Source organism: Entelurus aequoreus, linkage group LG18 (assembly GCF_033978785.1).
Source record: "Entelurus aequoreus isolate RoL-2023_Sb linkage group LG18, RoL_Eaeq_v1.1, whole genome shotgun sequence".
In the NCBI taxonomy this organism is placed as follows: Eukaryota; Metazoa; Chordata; class Actinopteri; order Syngnathiformes; family Syngnathidae; genus Entelurus; species Entelurus aequoreus.
In genome coordinates, this window is record NC_084748.1 from 1305284 (window position 1) to 1323013 (window position 17730).

The 17730-nt window shown below is 45.1% G+C and overlaps 1 protein-coding gene across 1 annotated transcript in view; it reads right to left on the reverse strand.

Annotated features, from left to right (window-relative positions):
* ndst3 (N-deacetylase/N-sulfotransferase (heparan glucosaminyl) 3) overlaps positions 1-17730 on the reverse strand; it is a 310454-nt gene that overhangs the window by 65905 nt on the left and 226819 nt on the right. Inside the window, exon 13 of the mRNA XM_062027384.1 lies at positions 15864-15992. Within this exon, the coding sequence (XP_061883368.1) occupies positions 15864-15992 (129 nt within the window). The remainder of the gene's footprint in view (positions 1-15863; positions 15993-17730) is intronic.

Genomic DNA, 17730 nt, shown 5'->3' on the forward strand with positions numbered 1-17730 from the left:
CACAGCGTGTCATATGGGACGCGACACGACGTGTCATATGGGACACAACACAGCATGTCATATGGGACACAACACAGCGTGTGATATGGGACACAACACAACGTGTCATATGGGACGCAACACGACGTGTCATATGGGACACAACACAGCGTGTCATATGGGACCGAACACAGCGTGTCATATGGGACACAACACAACGTGTCATATGGGACGCAACACAACCTGTCATATGGGACACAACACAACGTGTCATATGGGACACAACACAGCGTGTCATATGGGACACAACACAGCGTGTGATATGGGACGCAAGACGACGTGTCATATGGGACACAACACGGCATGTCATACGGGACACAACACAGCGTGTCATATGGGACACAACACAACGTGTCATATGGGACGCAACAAAGCATGTCATACGGGACACAACACAGCGTGTCATATGGGACACAACACAACGTGTCATATGGGACGCAACACAGCATGTCATACGGGACACAACACAGCGTGTCATATGGGACACAACACAGCGTGTCATATGGGACGCAACACAACGTGTCATATGGGACACAACACAACGTGTCATATGGGACACAACACAGCGTGTCATATGGGACGCAACACAACATATCATATGGGACGCAACACGACGTGTCATATGGGACACAACACAACGTGTCATATGGGACACAACACAACGTGTCATATGGGACGCAACACGACGTGTCATATGGGACGCAACACGACGTGTCATATGGGACGCAACACGACGTGTCATATGGGACACAACACAACGTGTCATATGGGATGCAACACAACGTGTCATATGGGACACAACACAACGTGTCATATGGGACACAACACAACGTGTCATATGGGACACAACACAACGTGTCATATGGGATGCAACACAACGTGTCATATGGGACACAATACAACGTGTCGTATGGGACACAACACGATGTGTCATATGGGATGCAACACAACCTGTCGTATGGGACACAACACAACGTGTCATATGGGACACAACACAACGTGTCATATGGGACGCAACACAACGTGTCATATGGGACACAACACAAGGTGTCATATGGGACACAACACAGCGTGTCATATGGGACGCAACACAACGTATCATATGGGACGCAACACGACGTGTCATATGGGACACAACACGACGTGTCATATGGGATGCAACACAACCTGTCATATGGGACACAACACAACGTATCATATGGGACACAACACAACGTGTCATATGGGACACAACACAACGTGTCATATGGGACGCAACACGACGTGTCATATGGGACGCAATACAACGTGTCATATGGGACACAACACAACGTGTCATATGGGATGCAACACAACGTGTCATATGGGACACAACACAACGTGTCATATGGGACACAACACGACGTGTCATATGGGACACAACACAACGTGTCATATGGGATGCAACACAACGTGTCATATGGGACACAACACAACGTGTCATATGGGACACAACACGACGTGTCATATGGGATGCAACACAACCTGTCGTATGGGACACAACACAACGTGTCATATGGGACACAACACGACGTGTCATATGGGACGCAACACAACGTGTCATATGGGATGCAACACAACGTGTCATATGGGACACAATACAACGTGTCATATGGGACACAACACGACGTGTCATATGGGATGCAACACAACCCGTCATATGGGACACAACACAACGTGTCATATGGGACACAACACAACGTGTCATATGGGACACAACACAACGTGTCATATGAGACGCAACACAACGTGTCATATGGGACGCAACACGACGTGTCATATGGGACACAACACAGCGTGTCATATGGGACACAACACAACGTGTCATATGGGATGCAACACAACGTGTCATATGGGAAGCAACACGACGTGTCATATGGGACACAACACAGCGTGTCATATGGGACACAACACAACGTGTCATATGGGATGCAACACGACGTGTCATATGGGAAGCAACACGACGTGTCATATGGGACACAACACAACGTGTCATATGGGACGCAACACAACGTGTCATATGGGACACAACACAACCTGTCATATGGGACGCAACACAGCATGTCATACGGGACACAACACAGCGTGTCATATGGGACACAACACAAGGTGTCATATGGGATGCAACACAACGTGTCATATGGGACACAACACAAGGTGTCATATGGGACACAACACAAGGTGTCAGATGGGACGCAACACAACCTGTCATATGGGACGCAACACAGCATGTCATACGGGACACAACACAGCGTGTCATATGGGACACAACACAAGGTGTCATATGGGATGCAACACAACGTGTCATATGGGACACAACACAAGGTGTCATATGGGACACAACACGACGTGTCATATGGGACACAACACAACGTGTCATATGGGATGCAACACAACGTGTCATATGGGACACAACACAGCGTGTCATATGGGAGACAACACAGCGTGTGATATGGGACACAGCACAACGTGTCATATGGGACGCAACACAGCATGTCATACGGGACACAACACAGTGTGTCATATGGGACACAACACAACGTGTCATATGGGATGCAACACAATGTGTCATATGGGACACAACACACGTGTCATATGGTACACAACATGACGTGTCATATGGGACACAACACAACGTGTCATATGGGATGCAACACAACCAGTCATATGGGACACAACACAACGTATCATATGGGACACAACACAACGTGTCATATGGGACGCAACACGACGTGTCATATGGGACACAACACAGCGTGACATATGGGACACAACACAGCGTGTGATATGGGACACAACACAACGTGTCATATGGGACGCAACACGACGTGTCATATGGGACACAACACAGCATGTCATATGGGACACAACACAGCGTGTGATATGGGACAAAACACAACGTGTCATATGGGACACAACACTACGTGTCATATGGGACGCAACACGACGTGTCATATGGGACGCAACACGACATGTCATATGGGACACAACACAACGTGTCATATGGGATGCAACACAACGTGTCATATGGGACACAACACAACATGTCATATGGGACACAACACGACGTGTCATATGGGACACAACACAACGTGTCATATGGGATGCAACACAACGTGTCATATGGGACACAATACAACGTGTCATATGGGACACAACACGACGTGTCATATGGGATGCAACACAACCTGTCGTATGGGACACAACACAACGTGTCATATGGGACACAACACAACGTGTCATATGGGACGCAACACAACGTGTCATATGGGACACAACACAAGGTGTCATATGGGACACAACACAGCGTGTCATATGGGACGCAACACAACGTATCATATGGGACGCAACACGACGTGTCATATGGGACACAACACGACGTGTCATATGGGATGCAACACAACCTGTCATATGGGACACAACACAACGTATCATATGGGACACAACACAACGTGTCATATGGGACACAACACAACGTGTCATATGGGACGCAACACAACGTGTCATATGGGACGCAACACGACGTGTCATATGGGACACAACACAACGTGTCATATGGGACGCAACACAACGTGTCATATGGGACACAGCACAACCTGTCATATGGGACGCAACACAGCATGTCATACGGGACACAACACAGCGTGTCATATGGGACACAACACAAGGTGTCATATGGGATGCAACACAACGTGTCATATGGGACACAACACAGGGTGTCATATGGGACACAACACAAGGTGTCAGATGGGACGCAACACAACGTGTCATATGGGACACAACACGACGTGTCATACGGGACACAACACAACGTGTCATATGGGATGCAACACAACGTGTCATATGGGACACAACACAGCGTGTCATATGGGACACAACACAGCGTGTGATATGGGACACAGCACAACGTGTCATATGGGACGCAACACAGCATGTCATACGGGACACAACACAGTGTGTCATATGGGACACAACACAGCGTGTCATATGGGACGCAACACAACGTTTCATATGGGACGCAACACAACCTGTCATATGGGACACAACACAACGTGTCATATGGGATGCAACACAAGGTGTCATATGGGACACAACACACGTGTCATATGGTACACAACATGACGTGTCATATGGGACACAACACAACGTGTCATATGGGATGCAACACAACCAGTCATATGGGACACAACACAACGTATCATATGGGACACAACACAACGTGTTATATGGGACGCAACACGACGTGTCATATGGGACACAACACAGCGTGTCATATGGGACACAACACAGCGTGTGATATGGGACACAACACAACGTGTCATATGGGACGCAACACGACGTGTCATATGGGACACAACACAGCATGTCATATGGGACACAACACAGCGTGTGATATGGGACACAACACAACGTGTCATATGGGACACAACACAACGTGTCATATGGGACGCAACACGACGTGTCATATGGGACGCAACACGACGTGTCATATGGGACACAACACAACGTGTCATATGGGATGCAACACAACGTGTCATATGGGACACAACACAACGTGTCATATGGGACACAACACAACGTGTCATATGGGACACAACACAACGTGTCATATGGGATGCAACACAACGTGTCATATGGGACACAATACAACGTGTCATATGGGACACAACACGATGTGTCATATGGGATGCAACACAACCTGTCGTATGGGACACAACACAACGTGTCATATGGGACACAACACAACGTGTCATTTGGGACGCAACACAACGTGTCATATGGGACACAACACAAGGTGTCATATGGGACACAACACAGCGTGTCATATGGGACGCAACACAACGTATCATATGGGACGCAACACGACGTTTCATATGGGACACAACACGACGTGTCATATGGGATGCAACACAACCTGTCATATGGGACACAACACAACGTATCATATGGGACACAACACAACGTGTCATATGGGACACAACACAACGTGTCATATGGGACGCAACACGACGTGTCATATGGGACGCAATACAACGTGTCATATGGGACACAACACAACGTGTCATATGGGATGCAACACAACGTGTCATATGGGACACAACACAATGTGTCATATGGGACACAACACGACGTGTCATATGGGACACAACACAACGTGTCATATGGGATGCAACACAACGTGTCATATGGGACACAACACAACGTGTCATATGGGACACAACACAACGTGTCATATGGGACACAACACAACGTGTCATATGGGATGCAACACAACGTGTCATATGGGACGCAACACAACGTGTCATATGGGACACAACACAACGTGTCATATGGGACACAACACAACGTGTCATATGGGATGCAACACAACGTGTCATATGGGACGCAACACAACGTGTCATATGGGACACAACACAACGTGTCATATGGGATGCAACACAACGTGTCATATGGGACGCAACACAACATGTCATATGGGACACAACACAACGTGTCATATGGGACGCAACACAACGTGTCATATGGGATGCAACACAACGTGTCATATGGGACACAATACAACGTGTCATATGGGACACAACACAAGGTGTCATATGGGATGCAACACAACCTGTCATATGGGACACAACACAACGTGTCATACGGGACACAACACAGCGTGTCATATGGGACGCGACACGACGTGTCATATGGGACACAACACAGCATGTCATATGGGACACAACACAGCGTGTGATATGGGACACAACACAACGTGTCATATGGGACGCAACACGACGTGTCATATGGGACACAACACAGCGTGTCATATGGGACCGAACACAGCGTGTCATATGGGACACAACACAACGTGTCATATGGGACGCAACACAACCTGTCATATGGGACACAACACAACGTGTCATATGGGACACAACACAGCGTGTCATATGGGACACAACACAGCGTGTGATATGGGACGCAAGACGACGTGTCATATGGGACACAACACGGCATGTCATACGGGACACAACACAGCGTGTCATATGGGACACAACACAACGTGTCATATGGGACGCAACAAAGCATGTCATACGGGACACAACACAGCGTGTCATATGGGACACAACACAACGTGTCATATGGGACGCAACACAGCATGTCATACGGGACACAACACAGCGTGTCATATGGGACACAACACAGCGTGTCATATGGGACGCAACACAACGTGTCATATGGGACACAACACAACGTGTCATATGGGACACAACACAGCGTGTCATATGGGACGCAACACAACATATCATATGGGACGCAACACGACGTGTCATATGGGACACAACACAACGTGTCATATGGGACACAACACAACGTGTCATATGGGACGCAACACGACGTGTCATATGGGACGCAACACGACGTGTCATATGGGACGCAACACGACGTGTCATATGGGACACAACACAACGTGTCATATGGGATGCAACACAACGTGTCATATGGGACACAACACAACGTGTCATATGGGACACAACACAACGTGTCATATGGGACACAACACAACGTGTCATATGGGATGCAACACAACGTGTCATATGGGACACAATACAACGTGTCGTATGGGACACAACACGATGTGTCATATGGGATGCAACACAACCTGTCGTATGGGACACAACACAACGTGTCATATGGGACACAACACAACGTGTCATATGGGACGCAACACAACGTGTCATATGGGACACAACACAAGGTGTCATATGGGACACAACACAGCGTGTCATATGGGACGCAACACAACGTATCATATGGGACGCAACACGACGTGTCATATGGGACACAACACGACGTGTCATATGGGATGCAACACAACCTGTCATATGGGACACAACACAACGTATCATATGGGACACAACACAACGTGTCATATGGGACACAACACAACGTGTCATATGGGACGCAACACGACGTGTCATATGGGACGCAATACAACGTGTCATATGGGACACAACACAACGTGTCATATGGGATGCAACACAACGTGTCATATGGGACACAACACAACGTGTCATATGGGACACAACACGACGTGTCATATGGGACACAACACAACGTGTCATATGGGATGCAACACAACGTGTCATATGGGACACAACACAACGTGTCATATGGGACACAACACGACGTGTCATATGGGATGCAACACAACCTGTCGTATGGGACACAACACAACGTGTCATATGGGACACAACACGACGTGTCATATGGGACGCAACACAACGTGTCATATGGGATGCAACACAACGTGTCATATGGGACACAATACAACGTGTCATATGGGACACAACACGACGTGTCATATGGGATGCAACACAACCCGTCATATGGGACACAACACAACGTGTCATATGGGACACAACACAACGTGTCATATGGGACACAACACAACGTGTCATATGAGACGCAACACAACGTGTCATATGGGACGCAACACGACGTGTCATATGGGACACAACACAGCGTGTCATATGGGACACAACACAACGTGTCATATGGGATGCAACACAACGTGTCATATGGGAAGCAACACGACGTGTCATATGGGACACAACACAGCGTGTCATATGGGACACAACACAACGTGTCATATGGGATGCAACACGACGTGTCATATGGGAAGCAACACGACGTGTCATATGGGACACAACACAACGTGTCATATGGGACGCAACACAACGTGTCATATGGGACACAACACAACCTGTCATATGGGACGCAACACAGCATGTCATACGGGACACAACACAGCGTGTCATATGGGACACAACACAAGGTGTCATATGGGATGCAACACAACGTGTCATATGGGACACAACACAAGGTGTCATATGGGACACAACACAAGGTGTCAGATGGGACGCAACACAACCTGTCATATGGGACGCAACACAGCATGTCATACGGGACACAACACAGCGTGTCATATGGGACACAACACAAGGTGTCATATGGGATGCAACACAACGTGTCATATGGGACACAACACAAGGTGTCATATGGGACACAACACGACGTGTCATATGGGACACAACACAACGTGTCATATGGGATGCAACACAACGTGTCATATGGGACACAACACAGCGTGTCATATGGGAGACAACACAGCGTGTGATATGGGACACAGCACAACGTGTCATATGGGACGCAACACAGCATGTCATACGGGACACAACACAGTGTGTCATATGGGACACAACACAACGTGTCATATGGGATGCAACACAATGTGTCATATGGGACACAACACACGTGTCATATGGTACACAACATGACGTGTCATATGGGACACAACACAACGTGTCATATGGGATGCAACACAACCAGTCATATGGGACACAACACAACGTATCATATGGGACACAACACAACGTGTCATATGGGACGCAACACGACGTGTCATATGGGACACAACACAGCGTGACATATGGGACACAACACAGCGTGTGATATGGGACACAACACAACGTGTCATATGGGACGCAACACGACGTGTCATATGGGACACAACACAGCATGTCATATGGGACACAACACAGCGTGTGATATGGGACAAAACACAACGTGTCATATGGGACACAACACTACGTGTCATATGGGACGCAACACGACGTGTCATATGGGACGCAACACGACATGTCATATGGGACACAACACAACGTGTCATATGGGATGCAACACAACGTGTCATATGGGACACAACACAACATGTCATATGGGACACAACACGACGTGTCATATGGGACACAACACAACGTGTCATATGGGATGCAACACAACGTGTCATATGGGACACAATACAACGTGTCATATGGGACACAACACGACGTGTCATATGGGATGCAACACAACCTGTCGTATGGGACACAACACAACGTGTCATATGGGACACAACACAACGTGTCATATGGGACGCAACACAACGTGTCATATGGGACACAACACAAGGTGTCATATGGGACACAACACAGCGTGTCATATGGGACGCAACACAACGTATCATATGGGACGCAACACGACGTGTCATATGGGACACAACACGACGTGTCATATGGGATGCAACACAACCTGTCATATGGGACACAACACAACGTATCATATGGGACACAACACAACGTGTCATATGGGACACAACACAACGTGTCATATGGGACGCAACACAACGTGTCATATGGGACGCAACACGACGTGTCATATGGGACACAACACAACGTGTCATATGGGACGCAACACAACGTGTCATATGGGACACAGCACAACCTGTCATATGGGACGCAACACAGCATGTCATACGGGACACAACACAGCGTGTCATATGGGACACAACACAAGGTGTCATATGGGATGCAACACAACGTGTCATATGGGACACAACACAGGGTGTCATATGGGACACAACACAAGGTGTCAGATGGGACGCAACACAACGTGTCATATGGGACACAACACGACGTGTCATACGGGACACAACACAACGTGTCATATGGGATGCAACACAACGTGTCATATGGGACACAACACAGCGTGTCATATGGGACACAACACAGCGTGTGATATGGGACACAGCACAACGTGTCATATGGGACGCAACACAGCATGTCATACGGGACACAACACAGTGTGTCATATGGGACACAACACAGCGTGTCATATGGGACGCAACACAACGTTTCATATGGGACGCAACACAACCTGTCATATGGGACACAACACAACGTGTCATATGGGATGCAACACAAGGTGTCATATGGGACACAACACACGTGTCATATGGTACACAACATGACGTGTCATATGGGACACAACACAACGTGTCATATGGGATGCAACACAACCAGTCATATGGGACACAACACAACGTATCATATGGGACACAACACAACGTGTTATATGGGACGCAACACGACGTGTCATATGGGACACAACACAGCGTGTCATATGGGACACAACACAGCGTGTGATATGGGACACAACACAACGTGTCATATGGGACGCAACACGACGTGTCATATGGGACACAACACAGCATGTCATATGGGACACAACACAGCGTGTGATATGGGACACAACACAACGTGTCATATGGGACACAACACAACGTGTCATATGGGACGCAACACGACGTGTCATATGGGACGCAACACGACGTGTCATATGGGACACAACACAACGTGTCATATGGGATGCAACACAACGTGTCATATGGGACACAACACAACGTGTCATATGGGACACAACACAACGTGTCATATGGGACACAACACAACGTGTCATATGGGATGCAACACAACGTGTCATATGGGACACAATACAACGTGTCATATGGGACACAACACGATGTGTCATATGGGATGCAACACAACCTGTCGTATGGGACACAACACAACGTGTCATATGGGACACAACACAACGTGTCATTTGGGACGCAACACAACGTGTCATATGGGACACAACACAAGGTGTCATATGGGACACAACACAGCGTGTCATATGGGACGCAACACAACGTATCATATGGGACGCAACACGACGTTTCATATGGGACACAACACGACGTGTCATATGGGATGCAACACAACCTGTCATATGGGACACAACACAACGTATCATATGGGACACAACACAACGTGTCATATGGGACACAACACAACGTGTCATATGGGACGCAACACGACGTGTCATATGGGACGCAATACAACGTGTCATATGGGACACAACACAACGTGTCATATGGGATGCAACACAACGTGTCATATGGGACACAACACAATGTGTCATATGGGACACAACACGACGTGTCATATGGGACACAACACAACGTGTCATATGGGATGCAACACAACGTGTCATATGGGACACAACACAACGTGTCATATGGGACACAACACAACGTGTCATATGGGACACAACACAACGTGTCATATGGGATGCAACACAACGTGTCATATGGGACACAACACACGTGTCATATGGGACGCAACACAACGTATCATATGGGACGCAACACGACGTGTCATATGGGACACAACACAACGTGTCATATGGGACACAACACAACGTGTCATATGGGATGCAACACAACGTGTCATATGGGACACAACAAAACGTGTCATATGGGACACAACACAACGTGTCATATGGGATGCAACACAACGTAACATATGGGACACAACACAACGTGTCATATGGGATGCAACACAACGTGTCATATGGGATGCAACACAACGTGTCATATGGGACACAACACGACGTGTCATATGGGACACAACACAACGTGTCATATGGGATGCAACACAACGTGTCATATGGGACACAACACAACGTGTCATACGGGACGCAACACAGCGAGAACATGGATAAAAATGCAATTAGCATACTTTAAGGCACACTGGTGATTAGCGGGTGTAGTCAGGTCTACAAACGTGCTTTCATACCAACGACACAACACATTCTAAGGTGCATTAAAGAGGTCATATTAGTATCATTATTTTCTCCTCTCTTCTGGGTTTTGTGGGCGGGTCTTATTTACGTGACTCCACTTCGACAGCGTCTTCTTTGTTGATTTTAGCAGTTCCATAGCGAGAGTACTGACAGATATAAATGGTAATTGTCAGCTACTACCGTCAATGGTAAAGACTATGAGTCACCACTTTTATCCTACACTTCAAACCCTGTGGCTTAGAAAATGGTGTGGCTAATTAATGGATTTGTCTTTGCTGTCAGCCATAATATAAATAGTTCAAAACAAAAAACAAGCAAATACACTGGAAATGTGTGTTATTATTTGTGCTGTGGCGCCACTTTTAGGACGAGTTTGCTCACTGCAGGTGTTGCCGTGTCAGAATCACCTCAAGTGTCAGAATCACAATCAGAATAGTTTTTTATTGCCATTGTTTGAGAACGGGTTCACAAACTAGGAATTGTTCTTGTTTGCAATCGTGCAGGTGCTGCAGTGTCCTTCCATTTATTGCTTTCAAGCAGAAGTAGACGTGCCGTTCCATCTACTAGTTGTCCATAGCGTTTCTACTCGAATGGATTCTTCCTTCATCACGCCAAGCAACGTTTCTAACTTTTCCAATATAACTACAACTGTTTATACTCACTAAATGGTCCCATGTGTGATGTCTGCAGGAGTCTTTTCATGCTACTGTAATGTAATCAAGAAAGTGTTGTTAGCATTTGCTAATATGCTAACGTGTCTACGAGTGTCGGTGTTAGCATTATTAACTTGCAATAACATTCTTTTTGTAGTGTTTCACTTTCACAAATTCCTCAGTAGATTCACCAAAGTGTCAGCGTGGATTTATTGAGTCTGTTTAGCTGATTGGGGAGCTAGCTTGCGCAGCTAGTGGCTCCATGGCCATAACCTCCCTTTTGTTTGATCTGCCGTTTTACTGCCGCTTTACAGGCAGCGTTTAGAAGCAATTAAGGTATAACATTTATTAAATATTTCTGTGAAAATAACTTATTTCGCAATGTATTTATCTGCAAGACATTTATCTGAACTGCAGCAATTTAGTGGTCAAGCAGAAGCTTGTGGATGGCTACCAAAAGTGTCTTATTGCAGGTCAACTTGCCAAGGAAGCAGATATTAACATTGCTGTATGTATACTTTTCACCCTCACATTTTCAGTAGAGCCATAATAAATTCATAAAGAAGCAAACTTCATGAATGTTTTTAGTGAGCAACAAGTATGTGCTCCAATCACTACATCACAACAACAACAAGTATGTGCTCCAATCACTACATCACAACAACAACAAGTATGTGCTCCAATCACTACATCACAACAACAAGTATGTGCTCCAATCACTACATCACAACAACAACAAGTATGTGCTCCAATCACTACATCACAACAACAAGTATGTGCTCCAATCACTACATCACAACAACAACAAGTATGTGCTCCAATCACTACATCACAACAACAACAAGTATGTGCTCCAATCACTACATCACAACAAGTATGTGCTCCAATCACTACATCACAACAACAACAAGTATGTGCTCCAATCACTACATCACAACAACAAGTATGTGCTCCAATCACTACATCACAACAACAAGTATGTGCTCCAATCACTACATCACAACAAGTATGTGCTCCAATCACTACATCACAACAACAAGTATGTGCTCCAATCACTACATCACAACAACAAGTATGTGCTCCAATCACTACATCACAACAACAACAAGTATGTGCTCCAATCACTACATCACAACAACAAGTATGTGCTCCAATCACTACATCACAACAACAAGTATGTGCTCCAATCACTACATCACAACAACAACAAGTATGTGCTCCAATCACTACATCACAACAAAATAAGAAATAATTGTAAAGTCAAGACATGATGTTCTTTACAAGTGGATGTACACTTATGACCACCACTGTACCTGCCCAGCCCTAGGGACAATTTGTTTCATTATTAACATTTTGTCCTTGGTGGAGGTTCCTCCTTGTAGGCTGCATGTGTTGGTGAACATTACAACTTCATGCATGTGTTGGTGAACATTACAACTTCATGCATGTGTTGGTGAACATTACAACTTCATGCATGTGTTGGTGAACATTACAACTTCACGCATGTGTTGGTGAACATTACAACTTCATGCATGTGTTGGTGAACATTACAACTTCATGCATGTGTTGGTGAACATTACAACTTCATGCATGTGTTGGTGAACATTACAACTTCACGCATGTGTTGGTGAACATTACAACTTCACGCATGTGTTGGTGAACATTACAACTTCATGCATGTGTTGGTGAACATTACAACTTCACGCATGTGTTGGTGAACATTACAACTTCATGCATGTGTTGGTGAACATTACAACTTCACGCATGTGTTGGTGAACATTACAACTTCATGCATGTGTTGGTGAACATTACAACTTCATGCATGTGTTGGTGAACATTAAAACTTCATGCATGTGTTGGTGAACATTACAACTTCATGCATGTGTTGGTGAACATTACAACTTCACGCATGTGTTGGTGAACATTACAACTTCATGCATGTGTTGGTGAACATTACAACATCATGCATGTGTTGGTGAACATTACAACTTCACGCATGTGTTGGTGAACATTACAACTTCATGCATGTGTTGGTGAACATTACAACTTCATGCATGTGTTGGTGAACATTACAACTTCATGCATGTGTTGGTGAACATTACAACTTCACGCATGTGTTGGTGAACATTACAACTTCATGCATGTGTTGGTGAACATTACAACTTCATGCATGTGTTGGTGAACATTACAACTTCATGCATGTGTTGGTGAACATTACAACATCATGCATGTGTTGGTGAACATTACAACTTCATGCATGTGTTGGTGAACATTACAACTTCACGCATGTGTTGGTGAACATTACAACTTCATGCATGTGTTGGTGAACATTACAACTTCATGCATGTGTTGGTGAACATTACAACTTCATGCATGTGTTGGTGAACATTACAACTTCACGCATGTGTTGGTGAACATTACAACTTCACGCATGTGTTGGTGAACATTACAACTTCATGCATGTGTTGGTGAACATTACAACTTCACGCATGTGTTGGTGAACATTACAACTTCACGCATGTGTTGGTGAACATTACAACTTCACGCATGTGTTGGTGAACATTACAACTTCATGCATGTGTTGGTGAACATTACAACTTCATGCATGTGTTGGTGAACATTACAACATCATGCATGTGTTGGTGAACATTACAACTTCATGCATGTGTTGGTGAACATTACAACTTCACGCATGTGTTGGTGAACATTACAACTTCATGCATGTGTTGGTGAACATTACAACTTCATGCATGTGTTGGTGAACATTACAACTTCATGCATGTGTTGGTGAACATTACAACTTCACGCATGTGTTGGTGAACATTACAACTTCACGCATGTGTTGGTGAACATTACAACTTCATGCATGTGTTGGTGAACATTACAACTTCACGCATGTGTTGGTGAACATTACAACTTCACGCATGTGTTGGTGAACATTACAACTTCACGCATGTGTTGGTGAACATTACAACTTCATGCATGTGTTGGTGAACATTACAACTTCATGCATGTGTTGGTGAACATTACAACTTCATGCATGTGTTGGTGAACATTACAACTTCATGCATGTGTTGGTGAACATTACAACTTCATGCATGTGTTGGTGAACATTACAACTTCATCTTGCACTTCAAGTCACAGCAGAAGTAAAGTCAACTGACACACACAGCCCTGCTATGTGTGTGTGTGTGTGTGTGTGTGTGTGTGTGTCTGTGTGTGTGTGTGTGTGTGTGTGTGTGTGTGTGTGTCTGTGTGTGTGTGTGTGTGTGTGTGTGTGTGTGTGTTTGTGTGTGTGTGTGTGTGTGTGTGTGACCCCCCTGCGGTGAGAGCTAATTTAAAGTGTAAAGATGTTGACAGTGAGATGCTGTTGGTGACAAGAAGAAGGCAAAAAGATACGCACAAAGCAAACATGAAAATAAATGAGACAGACAACACACGGAAGAAGAAGCCGGAACCATTCTTGATGCCTCTTTAACAAGCCTTCTTGTTGATGTGTGTGTGTGTGTGTGTGTGTGTATGTATGTGTGTGTGTGTGTGTGTGTGTGTGTGTGTGTGTGTGTGTGTGTGTGTGTGTGTGTGTGTGTGTGTGTGTGTGTGTGTGTGTGTGTGTGTGTGTGTGTGTGTGTGTGTGTGTGTGTGTGTGTGTGTGTGTGTGTGACTCACAGGGTTGAGCAGCACGGTGAGGAAGAGCTCTCCTCCTCGGATGCTTCTGTCGAGTTCTTTAGAGCCGCCAGGATACTCCTTGTAGTAGATGGTGTGAGTGAACAGGCCACACGTCTGACGAGGCAACACCTGCAGCACACAAACACATAGGTGTCACACAAACACACACACACAAACACACACAGAAAGGTGGCACATGCATACAACATGATACATCACACATGCATGCATACAACATGATACATCACACATGCATGCATACAACATGATACATCATACATGCATACAACATGATACATCACACATGCATGCATACAACACGATGCATCACACATGCATGCATACAACATGATACATCACACATGCATGCATACAACATGATACATCACACATGCATGCATACAACATGATACATCACACATGCATGCATACAACATGATACATCGCACATGCATGCATACAACATGATACATCGCACATGCATGCATACAACATGATACATCACACATGCATGCATACAACATGATGCATCACACATGCATGCATACAACATGATACATCACACATGCATGCATACAACACGATACATCACACATGCATGCATACAACATGATACATCACACATGCATGCATACAACATGATACATCACACATGCATGCATACAACACGATGCATCACACATGCATGCATACAACATGATACATCACACATGCATGCATACAACACGATACATCACACATGCATGCATACAACATGATACATCACACATGCATGCATACAACACGATACATCACACATGCATGCATACAACATGATACATCACACATGCATGCATACAACATGATACATCACACATGCATGCATACAACATGATACATCACACATGCATGCATACAACACGATACATCACACATGCATGCATACAACATGATACATCACACATGCATGCATACAACATGATACATCACACATGCATGCATACAACATGATACATCACACATGCATGCATACAACATGATACATCGCACATGCATGCATACAACATGATACATCGCACATGCATGCATACAACATGATACATCACACATGCATGCATACAACATGATGCATCACACATGCATGCATACAACATGATACATCACACATGCATGCATACAACACGATACATCACACATGCATGCATACAACATGATACATCACACATGCATGCATACAACATGATACATCACACATGCATGCATACAACACGATGCATCACACATGCATGCATACAACATGATACATCACACATGCATGCATACAACACGATACATCACACATGCATGCATACAACATGATACATCACACATGCATGCATACAACACGATACATCACACATGCATGCATACAACATGATACATCACACATGCATGCATACAACATGATACATCACACATGCATGCATACAACATGATACATCACACATGCATGCATACAACACGATACATCACACATGCATGCATACAACATGATACATCACATGCATGCATACAACATGATACATCACACATGCATGCATACAACATGATACATCACACATGCATGCATACAACATGATACATCACACATGCATGCATACAACATGATACATCACACATGCATGCATACAACACGATACATCACACATGCATGCATACAACATGATACATCACACATGCATGCATACAACATGATACATCACACATGCATGCATACAACATGATACATCACACATGCATGCATACAACATGATACATCACACATGCATGCATACAACATGATACATCACACATGCATGCATACAACATGATACATCACACATGCATGCATACAACATGATACATCACA